General features: G+C 66.9%; 1 protein-coding gene across 6 annotated transcripts in view; it reads right to left on the reverse strand.

The window, feature by feature from the left end:
* Nucleotides 1-18995, reverse strand: part of FMNL3 (formin like 3) — a 39310-nt gene that overhangs the window by 8356 nt on the left and 11959 nt on the right. For 2 of the 6 annotated variants that reach the window (XM_067529585.1, XM_067529586.1), the window contains exons 2-12: nt 12142-12225; nt 11404-11484; nt 10305-10381; nt 6582-6665; nt 5407-5559; nt 3552-3660; nt 2898-2974; nt 2126-2219; nt 1658-1732; nt 1306-1416; nt 480-629 (exon numbers count right to left, since the gene is read on the reverse strand). In XM_067529585.1, coding sequence (XP_067385686.1) covers nt 480-629; nt 1306-1416; nt 1658-1732; nt 2126-2219; nt 2898-2974; nt 3552-3660; nt 5407-5559; nt 6582-6665; nt 10305-10381; nt 11404-11484; nt 12142-12225 — 1095 coding nt within the window. Of the gene's footprint in view, nt 1-479; nt 630-1305; nt 1417-1657; nt 1733-2125; nt 2220-2897; nt 2975-3551; nt 3661-5152; nt 5171-5406; nt 5560-6581; nt 6666-10304; nt 10382-11403; nt 11485-12141; nt 12226-16139; nt 16157-16399; nt 16452-18995 lie in introns of those variants that run through there. The other 4 variants (XM_067529588.1, XM_067529587.1, XM_067529589.1 and 1 more) reach the window with 4 other exon arrangements.

Genomic DNA, 18995 nt, shown 5'->3' on the forward strand with positions numbered 1-18995 from the left:
CTGCCGGCTGCCGGCTCTGCCAAGGCCCATGGGCAGCCGGTTCAAACACAGCCCCCCGCCCCGCAGCGCACCAGGAAGTGAAGCCCTACGTGGGGCCCTGCGCCCTCCCTTCCCCCCTCCGGCCCCCCCCCCCCCCCGGCAGGAAAACCCCTGGGAATCCCGCTCCCCCCCCCCCCGCCTCCATGATGCCAGACAGGAAAGCTCCCGGGGGAAGTAGGATAGTTCCCAGACCCGCCAGGGAAGCATCTCCTGGCTTCTCAATGCTCCCGAGAGCACGCCACGGCCCGGCCCTGAGCCCCGGCTGCCACAAATCCGGCACAGCCGCCGCTTCGGAGTCGCCCCCCCTCCGGTGCAGCCAGCCCGTCTGCTGTGGGGGCTCAGTGGGCTGGGGCAGGCCCCCACGTGGCCTCGCGTGGCTTTAGGGGGAAGGATGGCCGGGAACCCGGCCACGGGTGCAAAGCCGGGCAGAGGACGCCTACGTGGGACACGTGCTCCTCCAGCTCCTCCACTTTCTCCAGCGCCACGTTCTTGGTCTCCGCGTCCTCCAGCAGCCCCCCCACGTCGAAGACATTGTCCAGGTAGGCCTGGATCTGCACCTGCAGCTTCTCGCTCTCCGTGTGCCGCGCCTTCTGCAGGGGAGGGAGACCCGGCATCAGGGCAGGGAAGGCAGCGCCGCCTGGCAATAGCAGGACGCCTGCAGGCGGCAAACCCGTCCCCCTCACGCCTCCCTGCCCCGGCTGCACCGGCCCCTCGACGCGCCACTTGCCAGCCGAGGGGACCAGCTTCTACCCGGCAGCTGCTGCTTCCCTCTCACGCCACACGTGGTGCGGCCAGCCACCCCCGTATTACAGGTAGGGAAACTGAGGCATGGTGAGGCTGGAGAAGGCAGGCAGCTTCCCTATGTGAGCTGTGGGGGAGTCACTTCACCTCCCTCCCCATGGACCCTTTGACACTGCGGCCGGGAGATTAAACCTCCTCGCCCCCGGCTTAACCAAGCCCTGACTAGTGGCTCAGGGTCAGAGCCTGGGGGCAGATCACACACACCCCCCCGCCGACGGCAGGGCGCTAGCGCCTCCCTCCGAAGCAGCTGGTGCTGGGCCCTGTGGGGGGCAGGAGGGGCTGTGGGGGCGGATCTGGCCTGGCCACGAGTCCGTCTCCTCCACTGACCACGTCTTTGCGCCCCCGGCTACAAGGGGGCTGCAGCTGCCATAATGCATCCGACAGCCAGAACATTCAGGCGCCCACGGCGGCGCCGGGTCTGGGGCCTGGCTGCCGGCAGCTCTGCCAGCCGCCTTCGTGCCTCACCTGCAGGAACTCCTCCAGGCCCAGCTTGGTGAACTCGTACTGCAGGTGCACCCGGAAGTTCATGTCCTCCACCGAGTGCACCACGATGTTGATGAACTGCATGCAGGCCACCTGCAAGAGAGGCGGGGTCACCACAGGGCAGGGAGGTACAGGGCACCCCTGCCAGCCCGCCGTCCGTCAGGGCAGGGCCACGGGGCGCGGGACACGGAGGGCTGGTCTCCAGTGACTCGGCCCCCAGCCCCGCCCCGGTAGGAAAGCGAGGGGCCCCCTGGGAGAGTGACTGGCCCCGCTTTGCCTGGGCGGGGGGCCATCCCCGACTCGGGTGGGGGGAAAGGGGGGCTAGCCTCCTCACCATGAAGTCGATGCTGCTGTCCTCGTTCCGGAAATACTCCATGAGTTTCTCGAAGCGGTGCGTCTCCTTACAGACCTGCGCGGTGCCCGCAGAGGGGTTAACGCCTGCCCTGCCCTACGGCAGCCCCGGCTCCGCCCAGGCGCCAGGCCCGTCTGACACTGGGGCAGGGCTGCACGCGTGGGTCTGACTTGCATCCCGAGGGCCGTATTCTGCTCCTGCCTGAGTAACCCTTGGGCCCCCCCTGCCTGCAGCTGACCTTGGCTGGGTTTGGCTGGATGGAGCAGCCAGATGCTGTCTGCTTTGCCTCTGCCACCCGGCCCCACTGCAGCCCCCCGGGCTCCCCTGGAGATGGGGCTGCCCATCCCCTGCTGCCAGGCTGGGTTGCCCAGGCTCTGAGCCCGCCCCAGGCTCTGCCCTTCCCTGCCCCGGGAGAAGCCGGCCCCGGCGGCCGGGCTGGCCTGTGCTCACCTCTTTGAAGTTATCGAAGGCAGCGAGAATGATTTCGTGGCCGCCCCTCACCAGGCAGACGGCTGCCAGCAGCTCCAGCACCAGGGCCTTGGTCCTAGGGACGCCCAAAGGGGAGGGTGAGCCACCCACCGGCCAGCAAACCCTGCCCTGCACGGGGAGCCGCACCGGGGCGGGGGGGGACACCCAGCAAGGATCCCACTGGCCTGACAGCCACAGAGCCAGCGCCGGGGAATCCTCTGTCTCCCTGGGGTGACCCGCTGCTGGGGACGGGGGCTGGTGGGACAGTCCCAGAGAGCCCAGGTGGGTGCAACGCCAGGTCCCCCCCAGCACCCCCACCCTGAGCTAGCGGGATCCGGGAGTCCCACGGCCCGGGCTGTGATCCACCCATGCAGACTCTGCCCCCTGGACAGCTCTTAGCTGAGTCACAGGAAGCTTTGGGGCCCGATGTTAACGGGTCAGTGACTCCCCGAAATCCATCCACCGCGCCCGGCTACAGCCCCTGGCCCAGGACAGCCCCACGGGACGCTGCAGCGACGCGCAGCCCAGGGGGAAGGGAGCCGGCCGAGCGGGCGGGTCTCCAGAGCGCCCTGCGTGGCTCTGGGCACCGGGGTCAGAGGTGGCCCCGCCCGGCCCTGCAGAGCCCGTCCCGGAGGCTGACAAGCAGAGTGGGGCCGCGTCCTGCTCAGGGCGCCGGGACGGGAGCCGGCGGCACAGCTGGGGCCCCTAGCCCAGCCCCGCGCTGCCTGGGGAGGGGGCAGCACCAGCGCCTCACCTGGGGTTCTTGTTGTGCAGGCTGAGCGCTATTTCGTTAACGGCGTGCGGATGGGACATCACCAGGTTGAATCCGTACTGGGGAGGCGGGGGAAGGAGGACAGGGCGTTAGATGCAGCAGGATGGCCAGGAATGGGGGGCCCAGGGCACATGGGGCCTGGCCCACAGCCACCCCCCTTTGCTCCCCAGCAGCTGGACCAGGGCACCGTGAGGACGTGCTGGGGCCCAGCGGGAGCGGCTCGCGGGCTCTGACCAGCCACGCCTGCACTGCCCGCTGCTTGAGGGAGACGTGGATGTTTTCCTCTCTCCGGTAAAATTCCCCAAGTTCACATTTTCGCACCAGGGGAAAGTCAAAGGCAGGCGCTGCCCAGCCCCAAATGACGCCACAGCTGCTGCTGGGGGGCGAACCGGGCCGTGCAGGGGAAGTTGCTGGAGTCTGGGAGGGTGATGCACCCTCCTGCTTCAGGGCAGCCGCAGCTCTCAGGGGTCAGGAGGAAACGTCCCATGAGGGGAGGTGACCCCAGCAGCCCCACTGCACCTTCCCCTGTGGGCAGGCCCCGGGGCTTGCTACAGCTAGGACGGCCAGGGCGGCAGCTGCGCCACGAACCCCCGCATCCGCCCCCGAGCCTGTGGATCGCGCCCGGAGTGGCGTTACCTGGTAGTTCATGATGGCGCGCAGGCACATGATGCAGACGTGCACGTCGTCCTTCTGGCTCACCAGCCGCGAGTTCTTCAGCACCTTCCTGCTGGGCAGGGTGCTGCAGCTGGCAAAGACACGGCGCTGTGCGGTCAGCGCACCGCCAGGCGCCCACAAGCAGCAGGCTCCTCCCCGGCCAGCCTCTCACCCCGGGAGCCGGGGATGAAACCTGCTGGGCATCTCTGGGCCACAGCCCCACCTTCCCGAGGGCCCCTTCCAGCTCCGCTGCCCCCCCTCCACCTCCCCCGGAGCTGCCGCTCAAAGCACCGGCCCGCCAGGCCCTGCGCCTCCTGCGATCTTGGCACTAGCACACAGAGCACCAGCGCAGCCGCCCCTTGCACGCTCGCTGGACGCACGGGAGGGAGCCCAGCCCGTGTCTGCGCAGGCCAGGCCCTGGGGGGTGGGGTGGGGGGACAAGGCCCCATCCCCGTCCCCAGCGGGTGTCCTGCTGCAGGCACCGGGGGGAGTTTCACAGCCCGGCCACTCGGGCCAGCCTGGGGCACAGACACCGCCCGGGTGGGAGCCGGGGGGGAGGGGAACATCGCACTGTCCCGCTGTGCTGGGATCCCAGCGGGTGGGGCCAGGGAGCCAGACCCCCGCGGGCCACGCTGGGGGCAGGAGTCCGTGTCCTTCGGCCCCCTCCCCAGCTCACGGCCGCACCCAGCCTGCCATGCTGCCCCATTCGCACCTGCACCGTGGCTCTGCTGGTTCACCCAGCAGCGGGGCAGGGCCGAGGGTCACCCTTGAGGACGTGCGCCTCACCCTGCCTGCATGACAGCAGCCTCCTGCTGAGACCCGGGCCCCGGCTCTGTCCCCAGGAGCTCACCATCTCGACAGACGGTGGGAAGGGAAACCGAGTCACGCAGCAGGTCGGTGGCTGTGCTGGGAATCGAGTCCCAGAGCAATGTCCGATCCATTAGGCCACACATGCTCCTGTCCCCCCCCACTCTGCACCTTCAAACCCATGGAAACGCACCCCCGCTGACAGAGCCCAGCCCCTCTGCAAGGGAACGGGGCAGCTGGCGGGGGCCCCCGGGGCAGCTGACAGCAGCCCCCCAGCCCCATCGGAGACGGCCAGCCCATGGGGCTGATGCAGGGCGCCGCAGGGAGCAGGCAGGGCACGGCCCGCGGCGGGAGCGGGACGGGGGCAGGGGGTGAAGCTGGTCCGTGACGCGGCAGGACGCACTGGGGGGCCGTAGGACAGGAGGCAGAGCAGAGCAGTGAGACGTGAGCACAGAGGCCTGCGGTGCCGGAAGGAAGGAGAGGCGCTGGGCGCTGGGCGAGGGAGTCGCGCTGGGCAGGGGGGGATCTGAATGAGGGATGCAGAGTGCGGGACGGGGGCAGCTGGCGGGTGAGCGGAGAGAGAGCCGGGGGCAGCAGCGGGGGAAGAAGGCGAGGGGGGGAAGAGAAAGAGGCACATGCACACGCAGAGCCGGCTGCACACACCCGTCCCCGCACACGCTGCTGGGCAGAGCGAAAGGCGCAGAGCGTGGGGGCAGCACCATGGGAGCCCCACCAGGGCTGGTGCCCGGGCGGCCGGGAGCCGGGCGGGTACTTACCCAGCGAGAGGCAGGGCAGGACAGAGAGAGAGTGCACAGGCCAGGGAGACGGGCAGGCAGAGCGAGGGGGAGCCGGGCCCTGGAAGCAGAGAGAGGAGGGCGCGTCACTGGCCGGGCGGCGGGGGCAGGACACAGGCCTGGCAGGAGAGACGGGGGCACGTACCCGGGGAGCGCGGGCGGCACGCAGCAGAGAGCAGAGCAGGCGGACGCAGAGTGGGGGGGACGTAGCGGGGGGCAGGGCGGGAGATACGTACCGTAGGGTGGCCTGGCGGGCAGAGCGGGCGAGGCTGTTGGCGAAGGGGGCGGACAGGCCTGCGGGGTGCTGCAGATCCTCGATGGATCTGCTCCAGGATTTCAGCTTTTCCAGCGCGCTGTCCTCGCCGCCATCCAGCCCCTCAAAATCAAACCTGGCCGGGAGAGGGGGACACACACATACACACGCACACGCACGCACAGAGAGGCTTCATGGCAAAGCGGCACAGGGACACCCAAAGCTGGGGGGCAGGACAGGGACTTGCACACGCCAGCGAGGGCTGCAGACTGGCCCGGACGCGTTAGCAGCACGGCAGGCGTAGCGGCACGCAGACCTCTGAGCTCCCGGCACAAAGAGGCTGGCACGGAAAATCCTGTCCCCCGCCAAAAACTGCTCGCCTGACCGGCTCGGCCACACTGCGGCCCTCGGCACTGGTGGGAAATGGACTTGCACCAGCAGCATTGGCGGGGGGAGTCGCACGTCCAGGGCACGAAATGCCCACGAGCGGGAGGTGAGGGGTCAGGAAGGGCGGCCCCTCTCCCCCGGTCACTCGCTGGACGCAGCCGAGCGTTCGGGCAGGCTACAGAGCCCGGCAGTTCAACCCACGGCGGCGCCCGCTGGTGGCCAGATTCGTCCAAGGGCAAGATTGTCCCTTGAGAACAACGGGGGGTGCTGGGCGCAGAGCACGCCGCAGAGCTGCCCCGGCTCCACCCTGCCCTTTGCCGCAGAGCCAGGGCCCAGAGCCGGAGAGCGGGAGCACCCACGCCTGCCTCAAACACGAGCTCAGGAGGGCGTCTGCCGGGGCGGAAGCCGAGTGACGCTAGGAAATGCTCTGTCTGGCGGGTGGAACTCACTGCCACAGGAAGTCGTTGTGGGCAGGCAAGGAGCGTGATTCACGGAGGGTTTGAACAGCACGAGCCGTCCGGCTCTCAGGGGTCAGGATGACACGTTCGGGCCAGCTGGACCGTGGCTCTGCTCCAGGCTGGGAAGCCCCATGTGCGCAGGTGCAGGACGAGGGAGAAGGGAGCCCTGTGGTGCCAGGCCTTTACGTGGAATCATGCTGCCCCGGCACATGCTCACTGTGCACTGAGATCTCAGCTGCTCCCCCCGGGGGGGGGGGAGGATTCACAGCCTGCCCCCGAGGCCCCGGGGAGGGGCAGCGCCCGCGGTACTTACATCACAGCGCACTGCGCGAAGGAGAGGTATTCCACCAGGACGTCCAGGCCCTTGTTCTCGTCATTGAGAAACTCGCGCACCCACCTGCAGAGAGGGGCAGAGAGCGAGTCACACGGGGGCCCGTGGCCGCCCGGTCAGAGAGCCGGCGCGGTGCCGGGAGCTCACGCTGGCCTGCTGCCAGGGGGCACATTTCAGCCAGGGTCCGGCGCGCCCCACGCCAGGCAAGAAGCTGGCGGCGCGGTGCCAGGCCAGGAGACCCCAGCGGGGAGGCGTCCTGGGATGGAAAAGGGAGCCTCGGGCCCAGCACAGGGTGTCACAAGCAGCCCATGGTCCAGAGCCAGGGGGAGAAACCAGCCCCGTAGCGCTGCAGCGGCGCCATGCCAACAGAGCCAACGGGCGCAACGGGCCAGCGCCACTGACCTGTCACTGGGCCTGTGCCCACCGCCGGCTCCCGCGCCCCCTTTCCCAGCCCCGAGGGCCCTGATTCACCGTGTTACCCCGGTGACGGTCACCCCCCATCCCGCCCACAGGCCGGCAGGGCCCTTACGGCTCCATTTGGCCAGGGTAGCCTCCCCGGGAAGCTGCAGGTGCCCGGCCTCCTCTGACAATCCGGCCCGGGTTAGCTACGGCCTGGGCAGGTTTCGGCGCGGGCGGGCGGGTCGTGGCACCAGGCAGCGCTGAGGAACTCAGGGTTAGGCTGACCTCGGCCCACCCAGCTCTGGGCACCCGCTGCAGCCTGTAGATTGCAGCTCCCCACACGCCCAGAACCGCCTGCCTGTTATCTGCACGGCCAGACCGTTAGCGCCGGCCCGCGCTGCGCTGGAAAGAGGCTTCCCCACCCGCGGGCCCCCCAAAATGCTCCCAGGCCAATTTCTTCCCCTCCCCTCTCCCCTCCCCGGCTCCGGGATCCCTGGGGCAGGCGATGCATGCTGGGAATCCTACATGGCTCCCACCTCCCACCCGTGTCAGCTGCGGCGTGCACCCACGTGCAAGTGGTTTGTGTGTGCGTTATCTGCCAGGGCACGGGGGTGGGCGCCTGTGCTCTTCAGCTGGGGGCACACGCGTGTGCATGTGTGTTGGTCGGGTCCAGCCACGCGTGTCATGGGCTCAGGGCATGTGCACGCGTGTTCGTCGGTCGGGGGGGGGGGGGGGGGGGGGGGGGGGGGGGGGGGGCGTGTGCAGGCACGCCCGTGTGCTGGGCTGGGGGCATGTGCTAGTTTCCATGCCGGGCGGCGCTATCCGGCCATGAGTCAGTCTGACACCGGAGCCGGAGCCGTCTTGCAGCCGTTTCCCCTCTGGGGGAGGGAGCAGGCGAGCCCGCCCATTTCCTGTCTGTCTGCGTTCCAGCACCTCGCCCCCGGCCCGTTTCCTGTCTGAGGCCAGGCACGGGCTATTTTAGGGCACTCGGCCTGGGCTGGGGGAGTTAAAGGGCACCTGGGCTGGCAGAGCCAAAGCCAGCCGCTGCTGCAGGCTGGGGAGGAGAGCCCGACGGGGACGCTGGGTGGGCGCGTGGCTGGTGTGAGCTAGTGTGCACGCGGGAAAGTGCACACAGGCCTGTGCGAGAGACCGTGAGTTTGTGCACACGTGTGAGCGTGCACACGCAGGCAATGTCTGCTACCCCAGGGGGCTGGTGCCTTTAAAACCTTGCGGCTGGGTGGGCCAGGTGTGACGCGCAGCGCCCGGGAGGGAGAAGCGGGCACACGCTGGGGGGGGCGGAGGGTTGACTGCAGGACCAGCCAAGGGCGAAGCAAACTGAGCTGAGACAAAGGCTCTATGGTTAAGAAAACAAGCCAGCGCTGCAGCAGCAGGCCCCTGGGTGCCCCCACAGGACTTTGACCCCCAGGCCAAAGAGCCCTCTGGAGCGGTGGGGAAACTGAGGCAAGGTTTGTTATTTTTGTCTAGACCTCCGTATTTCGCCTGCTGTTCAGTAAAGAGCAATCCTGTGCGAAGTCTGTGTGTGTGTACGTGTGCGTGTGCACGGGCGTGTGCCACGTCATACCTGCCACGCACCCTCGTAAGGGCGCGCTCTGAGCGGTAGAGGGCCGGGACAGGATGTCTTTAAGCTATGGGGGGGTCTGCGGGGTCAGCACGGTCTCAGGGACTGGGCCGTTGGACTGTGGGATCTCAGCTCGCTGGAGGGGGGGCCTGATAGAGACCTGCACCCCAGGAACGTGCCTGGCGACCCCACACCAGAGGCACTGCCTGGGCTCAGTTTACACTCCAGAGGTTTAAAGTGCATGGGCCAGCGATTGGGTCCCTCACACGCCCGGGGGGGCTCAGCTGGGCCTGTGACAGGCTGTGCAGCGGGACCCGTGGCCTCTTCCCCATGGTGACTGTCCCATCGGCACCCTGTGGCCCCTCGCTCCCCACACCCCAAGTCAGGGAGCGCCTGCCTCTGTGCCTCCCCGCCCCCGGGGCAGGATGTCAGCTCCAGCCGCAGCATCCGCTCGAAGGCGCGCCTGGCCGCTGCGAGCCCGCGGCTCCCGCCAAGCACAGGAACAATCCCAGTTCCTGTGCCGGCCGGTATTTCCCCTCCAGCTGCAGCCGGGCCCGGACAGGTGGGGACCCGCAGCCCGGTTTGCAGGCACGGCCAGGGGAACTCTGCCGCGTCAAAGCGGCGGGGGGCTGGGGGAAGGACATCTGACGACAGCGTTCTACCCCGGCCCTTCCAGCCCGAAGGGGAACAAGGGTCCAGGGCCGAACAAGCCTGCGGGGTCACTGTGCCCACCCCGGCCCCCAGCGCGGGAGCGTTCCCCACAGCACGTGCAGCAACACATTGCCCACGCTCAGCTTCAAAGAGCCAGAGGAGGGGCGCGCGGCCCAGGGGCCTGGGTTTTAATCCCGGCTCTGCCACGGACTGACCGTGGGCCGCTCTCTTCCCCTCTCTGGGCCTCCGTTTCCCCATCCATCCTGCCTCTTGACACTGCAAGCTTTTGGAAGCAGGGGCTGTCTCCCGCTCAGTGTGCGCACAGCACCTGGCACCCTGGGGCCTGGCCCCTAAGCAGCTCGTAATAATAAACCACAACCCCCTGCAGCTGGCCCTAACCAGGCCCACGGGCCCCATCTGCACTAAGACATCTTGGCTGTAGCAACCAGCTGCTGCAACCAAAGCCTGGAAGCGCGAGCGTGGCTCCAAGCCAGCGGCGTATCTGCAACGCTCTCTGTGTGTGTGGGGGGGGGGGAACGACACGACGACGACGACACGGTCTGCTTCACAAATCCGGTCCCACGCACCGACGGCTTCCCCGGACACTGCAGGCTGGTGTTGTCAGTGCCCCTCAGAGGGAGGGCGGCCGTTTGCTGCGTACGTTGGCTGAAGCCTGCGAACAGGTGGTGGGGCTAGCCACAGTGGGGTGCCGGGGCAGAGCACAGGACTGGGAGCCAGGAGGCCTGGTCTGGCTGCTGTGTCTGCTACTGGCTTGCTAGGTCAGGGTTCGGGTGATGCTTAGGGATAGGGACAGGTCACTGCCCCACGGTGCGCCTCACTGTCCCCTCTCACTGGGGAATGCTCAGTCCGGCTGCAGGCAGAGGACTCCCAGTAAGGGGCGTCATGGAGAAAAGGGTCCTGGCGGCTCTGGAACTGAGGGGAGACCCGGCCATCCAGAGCCGAAGTGCTGAGCACGGAGGACTTTAAAGGGGGCAGTCAGAGCAGCCCAGCACCCCACCCTGCTGGCTCCCGCCCCAGACCGACCCCAGCTGCCCCCGCAGGAGAGCGGCACCTACCCGATGTGGTTGGTCCTCAAGGAGATCTCCAGCTCCCGCAGCACTTTGGTTGATTCTTGCACCCTCCGTCTGAATTTCTGCCAACAGAGTCCCCCGTCAGTAGCAGCCACCAACCCTAGGCCCCGAGCCCAGCTCCCCAGGTCTCCCTCCACCCCTCACAGAAACCGCCTCGCCTCCCAGACCAGACGGATCAGCAACAGAGCAACCATCCTAAGCTCTATGGGGCTGGGACCATCTCTGTTCTGTGTTTGTACAGCACCGAGCACAATGGGGACCTGGGCCAGCCTCGGACAAATAGCTAGAGATCAGACATCTCTGTTTGACCGGGAGGCTCCCAGTCATTCACATGGGGCCAGATCCTCCAGAGGTCTCAAGGCCCGATTGTCAAGGATTTACCCTCGTGGCTGGGGTCGGCTATCCACCCCACCCCCCAATCGCTCAATGACCAGAGCCCCAGAGTTTTGTTTTGTTTTTTGCCTTTTGGTTCCAGAGGCTTTAGGTCACGTTGAATCGCGCGTTTGAGCGAGAACTGCGAGAAATGTTTTGCTTTTCAAATGAAAGCTGAGATTCCCCCCATCGTCCCAGGACTCCAGGAGCTGGGGCTGTGAGAAATACAAGAGAGTCAGCAACACTCTCAAAGGAAGCCGAGCACCTGTGAAATACTGGCTGGTGCCGCCCAGCGTCCTAGGATCTCATTCAGGACTTCCGGAAGGTCCCAGTTTTCCATTTCATCGCCAGCTTGGTGGGGGTTATTCTGATACCAGCCGCCAGGTTGTTCTGGAGGAGGCGCTGCCCGGGGCGCGGTGGAGGGGCTGAGTCCAAGGCGCACGGCCGCGGCCGGAGCTCAAAGTCGGCACGGCGTGTTCGCGGTGCCGTGACAAACTCCCTCCGCCTGAACTGCTGGAAACCCCTGGGCTCTGAGAAACGCCCCGCGCGGCGGCTGAGCCAGAGCCGGGAGCCACCACAGGCGCCTCCTGCACAAGCGTTTTGTCGCCCTAGAAGCACCCCTGGGTCTGCATTCTTAGCACAAGGGTCACCACGGCCACAGCTCTGGCTGGCGCAGCCCCCCCAGCTTAGGGCCGCCCCGAGAGCCCCTTACCTTGCGAGTCACGCCCGGGTCCAGGAAGGTCTGCAGCTTCTGGATGTAGGTGTGGGGTGGGTTCTTCACCTGGAATCTCTCCTGGAGGGGGAGGAAGAGCGTGACTGCCAGCGCTGGAACCAGGCCTGGGTCACTGGAGGGGGGCGGCACCGGCTGGGACAGGGCAAACGCCACGAGGCGCGGACGTGGCTCTGACTTGTGGCTCCGACCTCCCCGCTCCTGTTACCCTCGACCCTGGAGAACCCCGACGGCGTCTGTGGCCAGCCCTGGGCGCAGAGCAGCTCCTGTGGCCATGCAGACCCAGCCGCGGCGCTGGTCCCGCTCTCCCCCACGCTGCTGTCCAGGTAATCCCCTGCCCCCAGCCTTCTGCCCACTCAGAGCCCAGGGACCCTCCTTCCCTGCCCCGGCGCCCGCTGCGCCGGTCCTGCGGCAACGGCCCCTGCAGGTCGGCCCCGGCCCCCCATCACCAGAGCATCGCGCTGACGTGCTCAGCCCTGGGAGCTGGAGGGGATGCCCTGGCTCCTGGCCCCAGTCCGTTCTGCAGCCCACTGCCCCCCAGAGCAGGTCGCGCAGCAGCGGGCATGGCGCAGCCCCCCCTTGGCTGGCGGGCACAAAGCCCAGAGCCACGTCCCCAGGAGCAAGCGGCTTGGGGGAGGCGGTTTGGGTCTCCGACGGCCCCATCCCACCCGCTATTCACCCCGCTTCAGCTAAGCGGCGCCTCCCCCCCCGGCCCCGTACCTGGTCGCAGATCAGGTCCCATTTCTTCTCGTTGTCGTACTGCCGCAGGAGCCGGGCTTTGTCTGGAGGCAGGTTCATGGAGCTCTGCGGAGGAGGGGCGGCAGATGACATGGGGGGCTGGTGGCGGTCGGCTTGAAACGCACGAGCCGCGCGTGCCTGCCCTGCTGCTTACGGCTGGGGGCCCTGGTCACTCCCCGGCCCCAAACTCAGCCCAGGCCCCTTCCCACCACAGGCTGGGCCAGCGCAGGGCCCGGGAAGGTGCTGAAATGAAGCAGGGTTGGTGACACACTGGGGTGCTTTCCCTGGGGTCCAGCACTGCACCCCAGTCTGCAGATGGGGGGGCGCGGCGCTGCGGGAGGGGCACCGTGCCGCTGATGATCCGTAAGGCCCGGGTCAGTGACGGTGCCATGGTGCTCACGCAGCACCGGTCGGCAGGGCCAGTCCGGCACGGGTGACTGCTCCGGGGCAACCCAGCTCGGCAGCGCCGGGACGCCCGCGGAGCTACACCCGGCTACGGGACTGGCCCCGCACCCCCCATCCCAGGCAAGGTCCCGGCACTGCACACGGCATGGCTGCTCTGTCCGGAGCCCTTCCTCAGCCCAGCCTCGTCAGGGAGCAGAGGGGCAGCAGGTCAGGGCAGGTGGGCGAGGATTTTAACCCAGTTACCAGCGGGGGGGCGAGGGGAGAGCTCGGATTCCACAGCAGAGATAAAAGCGAAGCCATGACTTCACCCCCTAATGGCTTTAGCACACGCAGCTCTTCAACGCAGGGCTCGGCTGTGCGGGCGAGAGGGGACAACGAGCCCCCACCCACCCCGACCCTCACCCCCCCACCCCTTGCGCCATCCACGCCCCCCACAGGGGTTCAGAGACGGGCGGCTGTCAGCGCGCTGCTCAGCCGACGAAGGGCAGGCTGCCTGCCAGGTCCCGACGCCCAGAGCGGCTGGCGGCATCTCTGCCTCCTTGGAAATTCACAATGTTCCTTTTGTCCTGGGGCGAGCGGCGCTGGGCTCCGTGTCTCCCAGCCACGGCTCTGGGAAGGCCACAAGGCCCACGGCATTCCTGGGCCACGCCCAGCTGCCCGCCAGACACAGAGCCCTCTGGATCGCTGCCCTCCACCCCCTGCTGCCGCTGGGCTCCGAGCAGCCTGGCCGGCTGGGCACCTGCTGCCTCTCTTTCCTCGCCCGTCCCGTGCCGGCCCTGCCTGCTTAGACTGCCTGGGGCCGGGCCTGGTTCTCACGCTGCGTCTGGCCAGCGCCTGGCTCCAGCCCCTTATCTCAGCCGGGCACCTCAGTGCTGCCGGAACAGTTTATTTACACGCCTCGCCGGCCCCTCGGCCCCGTCCCGGGCAGCGTTCGCACGCTCTGTACATCACAGAGGCAGGCTTTCGACGGGAGTCCGGGCACGCGCTGCTCAGTGGCAGGGCTGCGAGGACAGCGCAGGCAGGGCACCTGCATTCGCTGCCTTGCGTGTGTGACCCCAGGCTGCCGACGCAACCAGGAGCGAGCGTGCGTGCCCAGTCACAAGTGTGTCACCCCCATGCGACGAGCACTGCTCAGCGTGCCCCCGTCCGCAGCACACAGGCCTCGCTCTGCCTGCCTGCCTGCTGCAGCACATCCGCTGGGAGCGCCTGGGGCTGAGCAGACGCGTTTCACGCCCGCAGCTCAGCGGGCATCCTTCCTGCGGCTGCCGGAGCACGAAATCTGGCCGTATCACAGACCCATCACGTCCGGTCTACGCCAGCTTCCTCAAAGCGCTAACCGCAGCCCGGCTCCCGGAGAGCCGCTCTCACCCACTTCCTGAGCCGAAGAGAAGCCTGGCGGTGACAGCCCGGGAGGGGAGCTGGCACCACAGCCCAGCACCGGCGAGGACCGTCAGCGGCCGGCATCCGGCTGCTCTGTGCCCTGCTCGCTCCCCCAGCACAGCAGGCTGGGAGGTTTCATTCCCGGGGAAGGCAAAGGCTCCAGAGCCCTGCGCCAGCGCTCGCCACGTGGGGCCGGATTCTCCAAGGGCTCAGCACCCAGCGTGCACCCCACACGCCGCGCTCGACCTGACCCGTGCCCAGCTCTAGCGCTGGGACGCAGCCGCTGGCCTGGCTCCCCTTCACCGTCAGCTCCCTTCGCGCCCCCGCGCGGCACGGAGACCCAGTGCCCGAATCACGTGCGGACCAGGACGACGTGATGCCCTGGCTGCGGCCAGGCCGTGCCAAGCGTGGCGGCTGGAAGGTGTGTGTCAGCGTCGAGCCGAGGTCCTGGGAACACCCGGCAGTGCCGCACACCGTGTGCACGGGGCCAATGCTTCCCTTCTCCCTCCTCTTTGCCTGGGCACCAGTGTCTGCCCATCCGCCAGCCCCTGCACAGCCCCTGTGCCAAGGACCAGCTGGTGATGGGTCACATGCCCCAGGCCCTGGCGAAGGGCAGCAGACGCGCCAGCTGTCTCAAGTGCGTGTCCTGGAGGCAGCCGTGCCAGCGCTGGCTCTGGGGCCAAGCAGGTCTGTGGGTTTCCCACGGAGGGTCCTGGTTCTGCCCCTCCTTGCTCCAAGCCTGCGGGAAACAGCGCCATGAGGCGCTGGGATACGGGACATCCTCATCTGGGGCCAGCTTCTCTGCAAGCATGAGAGCCAGTCCTGGGAGCCAGCCGCTTGCGTCCCTCGTGCGAGGCTGGCCAGGCCCCGCAGCATGTCCTCTGCCCAGCGCTGTCCCCTCTGCTTCATCTCTTCCTCCCTCCATAGTCCGGAGCTCAGGGCTCTTTGCTGTGACATCTAGCGCTCAGGGGACGCTTCTCCTCTTCTTCCCACCGCCACACCCGAGGGAGCCCCACCCAACGCGTGCGGCTGGGCCCCGTCTCGTCCGGAACCGCTCCGCACTGCCACAGCCCCAGCCGACATGAGCCACTGCAGCACGACAAGGACAAGGCAGCGCGGTCAGTGTGGGCCACTGAGGATCTGCTTCCCAGGTGGTTCGGATCAGGACCCGCTCAGGAATGCCACCAGCCCAGATGCCACAGCGATGGGCAGGGGGCGAGAACTGGAGGAGCACAGCCGCAAAGCCTGTCTGTGACACTCCCTACGGACGTGTCCGATCCGTGACTCGATTTCCCCTGCTGACCCGCTCACTTTATCCACTGCCCGGGCAGCGGTTTGACGGGCATCGTTTACCAGCCAGTCCCACCTCTGCCTCTGCCACCAGCGTCAGGCCATTCCTCCCAGGAGCTCCCACGCGCACGCAGGGCCACCTGGGGTCCCGGCAGCTTTTCCTCTTCGCAATTCCCACCTCCGACCGCTGGCCATCCTGAGCTGAGCGAGGCCGGGCCAGACTCGCCCCAGGAGGTCGCAGCTGCACAAGAGGGGGTTAAAAGAGGCCAAGGGCTATAAACCCTCCTGTGTCCGTGCACCAGCCCCCAGTCACCCCCGCAAACTCTCCATTGGGCGCTTTCCTCCTGGTGCTGACCACTGTCAGGCCAAGAGCCTGGACCAGCCCCACTGACTAGCACAGTCTGGTCCCGGCCCACACACGGGATCAGTTGCCAGTTAAACCCCGTCTCCAAATGGCTCCTGGCTCCGTGTCAGCCCCGTAGCTAAGCACCTCGCAATGACACGTCCTGGTAACCCCCCGCTGAGATGGGAACCGAGGCACGGGGCGGACTGAGCGACAGGCCCAAGATCACACAGGGAGTCTGTGGCGGAGCGGGGTATTAAACCCAGATCTCTCACTTGCCAATCCTCCGCCTTAACCACTGGGCACCCCCGGCCCCGTGTCTGGACAGCCAGGGGCGCTGGGCTCGGACCCAGGCCAGCAAAGTTCTGCCCTCGATTTCAACAGCAGCAAGATCCCACCCCAAGCGGCCCAATGACAGAGAAACGGAAAAGGAAGAAGAGTGACGCTTTGGAACGTCAGGCAGCGGCTGGGCCGGGGGAGTTTTCCACACGCACACCCCCACCGGCAAGGCCCCGGCACGCAGGGCAGCGGGGGGCAGAGGGAAAGCAAAAACCAAACCAACCCGAAAGATAATGGAGCCCAGCGTGGCTCGCGTTCAGCGTGCTGGGTCAGGCAGCGTGAGCGCTGTCAGCAGAGACAGAAACCGCATTGTGGCAAAAACAGGCTGCAGGACTAAGAGGTGAAAAGGAAACTCTGAAAACATCAGCTGACTTTCCCTGGCCTGGCTCCGGGTCCCGGCTGGGGGTGGGGAAGGGGCTGGGTTTATTTTTAGCCCGCGGTAGGAAAGGTGGTGTTCCCAGCCCCAGAGCTCCACTGACTCACCCGTCCCCCTGCAACTGCCAGGCCGACGCAAAAGGCACATGCCCCACCAGCCTCCGATCTGTCCCCTGCGCCCCGGCCCGGAGCTGGGGGAGGCGAGGCGGCGTCGGGCCAGATGAAACGGGATATTGTTCTGGCTAGCACAGCTCCCCGAACTCTCTGGCTCAGTGGCCGGAACTGGCTGTTTTCAGGGTGTCTCAGGAGAGAGGCAGCCATGCCCAAACCCCCCCTCCCTCCCCATGGCAGCTGGGCTTTAGGGATCTGCCAGACAGCGGCTGAGCAGCGGGGCCAGGTCCCCTAATTTAACACAAAGCGTGCTGCTGTCTGAGGGCCCAAACCTGCCCGGCCCAAGCAACCACCCCGTGAAACGCTGAGGGGCGTTCAGGGTGGGATGGGGACAGCACGACCACACCAGGGCTAGCCGCTGGTCAGAGTCCATGGCAGAGCAGCGGAGGGGGGCAAAGCTCAGCTGGACGCGTGCCCGGTGCGGCCGATTCTCACAACTGCCCCACGACTCCTGGGCTGCCGGGGAGTGTTCCTGAAAGCGCCAGCTCCCGGAGTCAGGGGATGGGGACGGAATCTCAGCGCCAAATGGAAACCAGTTGTTCTGCTCGGATATCGGTTGGAGAGAGGCTGGTTTCCGGAGCATCCTCAGAGTTAAACCGGTGTCACTTCCCTGGGCAGGCCGGGCCTGGGGTCCAGTCCTTCCTGGGTGCAGAGAATGGCTGGCAGCCCCGGCCCCTGAGAGCTCAAACTCCAGACGGCGAAGAGAGAGGACCCGACGGCTGCTGGCAGGTTGACCGTGCCCTGGTTTTTAAGCCGATCTCACGACCTCCGAGCCCCACCCGAGCGGCCCCGCACGAGGCCCAGCACCTCCCGTGTCGCCAGAGGCAGCCCCGCATGGCAGCAGCTCCCAGACAACGGCATATTCCTAGCCAGAGCCCTGCCCCCGTGCGCAGGCTGGGGGGTTCCTCTGGGGGGGCCCAGCCCACCACGGCTGCCGTCAGGCGGGGCCCGGCCTCAGCTCAGCTCCTCCAAAGCCTCCACCAGGCAGTCCAAGTTCAGGCGCTAAAATGATCCCCACGCGGAGCCGACGAGACCCCCGAGGCCAAGGATGGCTTTTGCAGGACGCAATCCGGCCTTCCCAGCCCCCACCCCGCCCCCAGCAGGGACACAGCTGCAGGAGGGAGAACGCCTCTTATCTTGCCACCCAGGGGATAACGACACCCAGCCACCACTGCCAGGCTCCTCGGGCTCCCCCCTGCCCCTCAGCTCTGGGCCTGGCAGCCGGGCAGAGCCGCCTGGGCTGGAGGCGCAGTGGGTGGCTTGGACAGCGGGGAGGTCAGAGCAAACGCAGGTCGCTGCTCCAGTCCTCGCTGGCTGATCATCCCTGCCTCCCGGGGCTGGGCGAGGACCCGGCCTGGCCAGCCTGGAGTCCATCCATCCAGCCCATCTCGGCAGCGCCGGCTGCTTCAGCGGACAGTGCAAGAAACTCTGCAGGAGGCCGATGGGGCAGACGGCCCCCAGGAAGGCCCCCCCTGACCCCAGCAGCGAGAGGCTGGCTTAGGTGCTGAAGCACGACAGTTCTCATCCCTCCCAAAACTCTAGCGGATTTTTAATAGCCTGGGCTAGTCTCGCCAGCCGCAGAAACGTCTGATCCCTTTTTATAAACCCTGCTAAGATCCTGGCCTCCAACCGCGCCTTGTGGAGCTGAGTTCCACAGGCTAACAGCTCCCTGTGTGGGAGGAGAGGCCCGGCAGAAGGACGCCACTGGTTTCCAGGCACATCCGATGCCAGGGAGATAGACACTAACGGGCGGGAGGAGGACAGAGATTAGCAAACACAACCGTGACTTGGAAGTGCTGGGCAGGAGAGCTAAATATGTCCAAGCAACGGCCGCAAGGCCCAGGGCTTGGGGGTTTACATGACAATAACCTTCACAAGCAGTAGACAAGGATGGAGGGGAGTCACCGTGGACTAATGGGGTCTGGACATGGAGTAACAGGGTGATGAATGGGAGTCAGGCCTCACCAGGAGCTGAGTCGAGACGCTGTAAGGACTGAGGGCTTTGTGCAAGGATCCCAAATGACCCGGGTGGTCCCGTATATGAAATCAGAACTTTGACTTCCCTCGACTGCACGGCATCGGAGAAGCTTTCAGGACCGCTGACCGGCCAGGCCGCAGACAGAGACACCACCCAGCAACGCAATGGAAAAGCAGCAAATTCAGGACGGACAAGAGGAAATGCTTCTTCCCACAGCACAGCATGAGCCTGCGGAACTCACTGCCACAGGGAGTCACCACGGCCAAGCTCTTGGCACGGGTTCACGAAGGATCAGCCATACATATTGGCGTTCTAGCAGGGGTAGCGAAAGGGGGTCGCTCTGCTCTCCGTGGGGCTGAGTCAGGCAGATCTACTACAGAACAAAGCCCACCCTCTGCAGTGGGCAGGCCCAGAGAAGACCACAGGGGAGCAGCTGGGTCAGGCTAGCTGGACGGTGCAGATGGCTAAGAGACACGGCCCCTTTCCCCTTCCAGACTCAGGCCAGAGGAGCCAGGTGCTGCCCGCTCACACTTCACAACTCCCTCAGCGGGGCTC

This window comes from Emydura macquarii, unplaced genomic scaffold, assembly GCF_026122565.2.
Source record: "Emydura macquarii macquarii isolate MOO-44397 ecotype Brisbane River unplaced genomic scaffold, CSIRO-AGI_Emac_v2 contig_2994, whole genome shotgun sequence".
NCBI lineage: Eukaryota > Metazoa > Chordata > Testudines > Chelidae > Emydura > Emydura macquarii.